General features: G+C 34.4%; 1 protein-coding gene across 3 annotated transcripts; it reads right to left on the reverse strand.

The window, feature by feature from the left end:
• Positions 1-258: 258 nt before the first annotated feature.
• LOC142617644 (putative disease resistance protein RGA1) lies at positions 259-6,890 on the reverse strand. 3 transcript variants are annotated; one of them, XM_075790589.1, is made up of 9 exons: positions 3,236-6,890; positions 2,812-2,919; positions 2,478-2,564; positions 2,011-2,294; positions 1,509-1,592; positions 1,373-1,414; positions 1,114-1,258; positions 617-677; positions 259-455 (listed from the first exon to the last, which is right to left on the reverse strand). In XM_075790589.1, the coding sequence occupies exon 1, from the start codon at positions 6,804-6,806 to the stop codon at positions 3,297-3,299; it is 3,510 nt and encodes a 1,169-aa protein (XP_075646704.1). In that variant the 5' UTR covers positions 6,807-6,890; the 3' UTR covers positions 259-455; positions 617-677; positions 1,114-1,258; positions 1,373-1,414; positions 1,509-1,592; positions 2,011-2,294; positions 2,478-2,564; positions 2,812-2,919; positions 3,236-3,296. The 3 variants fall into 3 exon arrangements, with proteins under 3 accessions (XP_075646704.1, XP_075646703.1, XP_075646705.1); XM_075790588.1 differs by having other exon boundaries at positions 1,352-1,414; XM_075790590.1 differs by lacking the exon at positions 1,509-1,592 and having other exon boundaries at positions 1,352-1,414.
• Positions 6,891-7,150: the final 260 nt, after the last annotated feature.

Consider the following 7,150-nt stretch of genomic DNA (forward strand, 5'->3'; position numbering starts at 1 on the left):
TATTTGATTATAAACAAGTTTAATTGGTACCTTAGCTACATCAGCTTCTCAAATCCAGAAACTATCCAAGCAATACATCCCATCATCAGATTTCCACAGAAATTTCTTCAGATTATCTGATTCTTCTTGATAATTGGCATATTCTAGATGTTTAATCCCTATAAAATATTTCTCAAGATAGTTCTTATAATTAAGTTCATATGGATGCTTTAAAGTACAGTTATGTATATAGGTAAAAGGGTTCCAATTTGAAAAGCATTAAAAAAAAAAAAATTCATAACAAGCCTGTTTTGTTATTGAAACAATTACACTAACATAAATGTTTGCAATCAGCTTAGGTTTCACAGAGGGTGGCTGAAAATTCTAAGAACCAGTCACCCTGAAATTGAACTTTAACTGAAGATAGGCAGTAATCTTGTTGCTAACACCAAGGTACAGTCTTCATCTGCTTCAACCTATCAAAAATAAGTTTGAGAATTAACTTAAGGAAAAGGAAAAGATTAAAATACTACTATTTCTACTATCTTGCAATCAAATTTCCAAAAATTCAAAACAAGTGAACCATGTAACCTAATCTATGTAATAAGATATATAAAGATAGGAGTAAGATATGCACCTATTTATCTTGCATTTGCTGTAAATTCACTAAAAACTTTCTGTTTCCAAATTCAAAGTTCCTGCATACAGAATTCAATAACTGATAAATTCACTAAACCTGAAACAAAAAGGAAGAATGAAGAGAGCCAGTATTTGGTAAATTCAAAGTAAACTTAAAAAGGAGATGCACAAATGTAAGAAAGTAGTGGCGTTAAATCCCTCTGGTCAACTGACCAGATCTCAAGATTTTTTTTTCTCAATAATATTGGTGTTATGAAGCATCTACCTAAGTGAAAAACAATTTTTTTTCCCTTCCGAGTTCCCAAATAACAATTTACTGAGATAAAACTAAATAAAAATTTATAGTTGCATTGTAGAGAACATGATTTTTATTACTCATTTTATGATTCATATGGTTATAGAGTGAAGTGAGTAACACTAACTAAAGCTACAAACTGAGAATCGTGGCCTACTTGTTTTAATTAAGAAATAAATATAGTGAGTTGAAATAATTACATGTTTAGGTTGAAAATTTTCAATAGCTTCATTAAAAAGTTGTCGAGTATCCAAGGAATCAGCTACAAGAATAATGAAGCCATTCTTGAAAAGGAACAACTCTTCTGTTTACACCTAGTTGTGATCTTTATCCATGCCAAACTACCTGAAATAAGTTTTAGAACATAAGAAAATAAGCATATAAATGAAAGGAAAAAAAAAAAAAGATTTTCCAACAATTTTTTCATTAGAGGCTTACGTAATTGTAGTATTGACTCACTTTGGAGATCAGAAACTCTGGTCTGTTTTTATATTCCATACACTGCACAAAAATTATACTTCTAATTGAAGGAAAACATGAGGAATTTGGATAATTTATAAACAAAGAAAACTTAATTTAAAGGAGATGAATGGACCTGTAGTAATATTGGACCAGAACATCCTTCTAAAATACATTCAATTAAGGATTCAAGCAGTCTTGGACCATTTCCCACCAATTTCTGCCAGGAATCATTCCAAAAAAGTGAGGAAAAAAACATAAAACAAAGTTTCTAATATTATGTTTCATGTCAGTTTGGTTTACAAAAAAAAGGACTACGCATTTTATGTGAGAATTCAATTGATTTTTTTTCTCCTCTTTCAAATGACAAACTATGTTATGTATAACTCTATATTTTTATTTTATTGATCCTAACTTTTTATCCAAATATTGTGCATAAAGTAAAATCTATCACAGCACTTCTGCATGTCTAAACTCAAAATCAGAAGCCATACTTTAATCCAAACTAAGTTATCATTGTACAGTGAACAAAAACCAGCAATTAAGTAAGAATCCAAAAAACCATATCTGGATATTTTGTTTGTTGATATAAATAGGAAGTAATAATAAAGAGTCCAAGCAAACAAAATAATAAATACCTGAATATAAAACCGCTTCCTAGATGGTGGTTGTCAAATAATGATCTCTCACCAAATGTTATCAAAATATCAACAAGTACCAGACTTCAATCTATTTAGTTGATTTTTCCGAAGATCCGGAAGCAAAGCACCATTTCAGGCAGGAGACAGGAAAAGAAACGGCTCCAAAGAAAGAAATTGGGGTTCCCAATGCTTCCCCGGACCATCAAACAACAAGAGAGTGTAGCTTTTTTGAAGAAGTTAAGGGCTTGAAATTGAGTACTGCCTTCTCGAGTGTACTTCGCCTAAAGAATGCAACAGAAAAGTGTCATTTTATAATTTATATAAAGATAGAAATCAATAAAATGAACAAACAAATGTGGATTTATGCGTCTTCCCTCTTGGGTCCCCTCTTAATATAAGAATCATATCTAGAATGGACATTTTACGTGAGGGATAAAAGAATGAACCCAAAACAAGATAATCACCTTAGCTGTTGACTTGTTGCACTTTTTCATATGGTTTTGAATATGCCCAGATACATGCACCTCCTTTCATTCTGATTCATTCTACATCTAATTTCAAAAGTGAGAAGAGTCAAAAACATTACAAATTTTTTATAAGTAAAAAAAAAAAAATTGAGCAATGTAAGGCCAACCGTCCCCTGTTCATTTGTTCCAATTGTTAAGACATTTTTTGATTGATTTGAAAGCAAATTGATTAACTCAGGCACCATTGCTTTGATAAACACAAATTGGAAATCTCAATGCTATTCCAAAAAATTCAATAATCATTAGATTATAAATGAATCTAACTGAATACCTTCGCAGCATCAACTTCCCAAATCTTGAAACTATCCAAGTGATTTATCCCATGACCATATTGCCCCAGAAACTTATTCAAAATCTTCAGATAATTATCTCCATGAAGCTGTTAACAGAACACAAAGCATGTATTTTAAAAAAAATATTAACAATAACCCTTTAAAGTAGAACTCTGAAGCAATATTCAACAGTTCGGTTGTCAAAATTATCTGATGTTTTATTACCAAAAAACCTAAACAAAATAACAATTCAATTATACCAGGGCTGAATATATATATATATATATATATATATAATATTGTTTCTATAAAGAATAGAATTCGAAAAAGTAACTAATTTTAATTAATTATATGGAAATCAACGAAATACAAATAATATAATTGTAAAAAGCTCAGTTTCTTTTGAAAGCATAGAATGCATACCAAGTGAAAGAGGGGAGGGGCTGTTGCAGAAGATGAAGTAGAGCCGTTTGCTGCTGTGGTCTCAAAAGTCATACCATTTGATTTCCAAATTTGGGAAATCCTTTTCGATTTTATTTTTGTATTTTTCAGATAACTGAGGACACTCCCAAATTACCAGTTTTCGTAAAGACTTGAGACAACCATCATTAGGCAGTGTTGTGAGATTGGGACATCTCCAAATGGTAAGCGTTTCAAGTGAGATTGGATTCCTAATTGATTCGGGGAAAGTAATCAAATTGGGAAAGTCTCCAATCCACAGCGACCGTAAAGAAGTGAGACAACTAATCTCAAGAGCTGATGTCAGATTAGGCTCGCATCTATTAATCCAAAGGTATTCAAGTGAGGTGAGCTTCGGCAAAGTCATTAAATTTGGACAGTTCGAAATGCGGAGCTCTTTTAAGGTGGAAATACATTGAAGACCCACAGGTAGAGACTTCAGTTTTGGAATGCCTTCGAAACGTAATTTACAGAGGCAAATGAGGCATAGCCATTCCCTGCCATCATCATGCATGTCGCTTAATGGATCGAACTCCTCACAATCGTTAATTGATAGCGAACAGAGGGAGGTGAGATTACGCACCGCTCCAGACATAGATGTTAGTCTAGGGCAATTTGAAATCCGTAGTTCCTTGAGAGAATATAGTGCCCACTCAGCCGGAAGAGACTCTATATCTTCTATAGAATGCAAAGTCATTTTATTTAATTTGGAGAGAGGAGAAGAAGAGGACAATGAAGAGGAGGAAGAGGGAACTAAAAAACTCATTGACATTGTCTCTTGCAAAGGCTTCAAACTGGCAAGCGATAAATGTAGAGATTTCTCGAGATTTGGAAACAGGGGCATGGAAGTCATTTTAGAGCAAAAAGAAATCTGCAAATTAGAAAGAAGAGGAAATAAAGGCAATGAGTTGTGAGACTGATATTGTTGATGATCTGGTGTTGACGCAGATGTTATTGCAACTAAATCCCTCCCTGTTCTCCCCCACCATCCCTTCAAATTAGGACATGCCTCTATTGTGAGTGACTTTAGAGATGGGAAGAACGGTGTTGATAATGTTGTGGATGAAGCAAACACCTCTTTACTCATATCATTATCGGATATGTACTCCAAATCATTCATCGTATCAAGCCTTAGAGATTTTAAAAAGGGGAGACGAGACAATGGTGGCAGATATCGGCATCTCTTACAATTCTCTATCTTTAAATCAACAAGATTTGTGAGAGAAGAGACCCAACTTGAAATTTTCACACCCTTGTACTGATACACTTCCAAATATTTGAGATTTTCGTGTGGTTGGGGGTCTTCTAATAACTTCACATCTTCATTATTAACTACTTGATCTTGATGATACCATTTTAATATCAACTTTTCAAGATGTTGTTTCTCCCTTAAATTCACAACAATGGATTCTGAGTTAGATTCTTCCAACCGTTCCAAATGTGTGATCTCTAATGTTCCTCGCAGGTTGTTTAGCTCCTTCAATTTGCCTAATCCACCAGTGTGGGAGGAGGTGCTCACAATGAATAATTGTAATGTTTGAAGTGAAGTCATTTGCCCTAATCCACAAGGCATATGACTTAAATTATCACAACCATCATTATAAAGATGTTTGAGGCTAACCAATTCTCTAAACTTTTTAGGTAATTCTTTAAGACCTTTACAACCATAAAGTTTTAGTACTTGCAAATTCAACAATGTAGTAATTGAGTCAGGAAGAGTTTCAATATACTTATTAAAAGAAACATCAAGATACTTTAGATGTATTAACTTCCCTATAGAATTTGGTATTGATGTAATGTCCAATGCATGTAAATCTAATGCACGCAAGCTCTTGAATCTCAAAATAATTGTATTCAACATTGACTCCTCCAAGGCACCAGATACATGATTACCAAATGTAAGAAGAAATGTACGTACCTTGACCGCTTTAACCAACAAGCTTAAAGTTTCTCTAAAAGATGAGTTCATATAAGATGGACATGATACATGACGATTTTTTTCATTAATATTATCGCCATAAAAAATAACAAGCTTGCACTCCTCGCCTGCAACAGCTTCTGCAAGATCATGAATTAAATCATGCATCTTGTATATTAGGAATCCATAGGAATTTGTTACTTCTTCAAAGAAGGACCTCCAAAGTAAATCCTTGAAATACTCGTCACCAACATCCTCTAATTGTTGATTTTTGTTTGATGATTGGACAAACCCTTGTGCTATCCATAGTTGTATCACTGTTTCCTTATCCATCTTATAATCTTTGGGAAACAAAGAGCAATAAGCAAAACAACTCTTTAAATGTGATGAGAGATTATCATAACTCAACTTTAAAATTGGAAAAATCTCATTTCCTTTAATTACATTTGTTAGTAAATTATTCTTCACGAGTAACCATTCAGATTCTGTTTCCTTACAATATAACACATGTCCTATGGACATTATGGCAAGGGGTACCCCTTGGCATATTTTTACAATCTCCCTTCCAATTGTAACTAATGTAGGATTATTGGCCACTTGCCCTTTACTAAATGCCACTTGCTTAAATAAAGACCATGATTGTTGTTTTGAGAGACCTTTGAGAATATACGGTGAAACTGTGTGTGTAATCTTTGCAACCAATCCACTACGAGTGGTTATTATAATCTTACTTCCTTTTGAACCACCCATTAAAATATCTATCAAGTTTAGCCATTTTCCACGGTCTTCATTCCATACATCATCCAATACAAGTAAGTATTTTTTTCGATCAATTTTTTGACGAAGCTGCCTTTGCAATTCATCCATTTCCAGATTTCCATTTGCATTACCTATTATCTTTTCAATAATTATTTTCAACTCAAAGACATCGGAAATGCATGCCCACATTTTTAAGTCAAAACATTTTTTGACTTTCTCATCATTGTACACATATTGAGCAAGTGTAGTCTTCCCTAGTCCCCCGATACCCACAATGGGAATGACCGAAACATTCTCCTCTACATTAGAGTCTAATAATAGCTCTATGATAGCCTTTCTATCATCTTCCCTCCCAATAACTTTTTCTTCACGCACAAACGAGTGAGTTGGTTCCCTTTTCCTACTCACAACATTTGTCTCTACATGGTATTCTTCCAAGCGAAAGTTTTTCCTATCTTCTGCTATGGCATTTAGTTTTTGCCTCATTGCCTTTATTTTACTACTCATCTTACCACGAAAAGCTAGTTGGTTTGACTTTGAAAAGAAAGTGCGTACCTCTTTTGTGACTATATTCCCATTTACCGCTCTTCGCCGCATTGCTTCAGTGGAGAACTCACTCAACAAGTCATCTGCATCATAAACTGCATCGTTGAGCTTTTGGAGCCAGTCCTTGACTTGATGATCATGACTCTGTTTCTCCGCTGCATCCAGAAGTACAGCTTGAATTGTGGACACAGTGTTCTTGATTTTTTCAAGCTCACCTTTGACACCCCACAGTGATCCAATCTCTTGGAAAGTCTGAGAGGCCAGATTTTCAATCATTTTCTGTGCAAGACGAAAGAGGATTGCTTCGGCCATTTCTTGGTAGTAGCTGAAAGGAACGCTTAAAGAGAGAGAGAGAGAAAGAGAGAGAGAGAGAGAGGAATGCAAGCTAGAGGGTGGGTTAGAAGTGAATTGTGAGTTAAAGCAATGCTGTGGTGAAGGGTGACCGAGTTTTAACGTGGGCAAATGTCATCGATTTCATTATTTTTATTTTTCATTTTCTTGGTACAATAATGCAAAGAAAAAGCAACCAATAGTCTCAAAAGCACATGAGTCACAATGTGACTGTTGGGCCTCGGGCCGCGTTTGCATCGAAAGAAAATAAGCAGGACGGAGGATTAGCCGTTGATTTTGTCACCAAGCTGTTAATTTAATATGCC

The sequence above is a fragment of the Castanea sativa genome, chromosome 11 (assembly GCF_040712315.1).
Source record: "Castanea sativa cultivar Marrone di Chiusa Pesio chromosome 11, ASM4071231v1".
NCBI classification, from domain to species: Eukaryota; Viridiplantae; Streptophyta; class Magnoliopsida; order Fagales; family Fagaceae; genus Castanea; species Castanea sativa.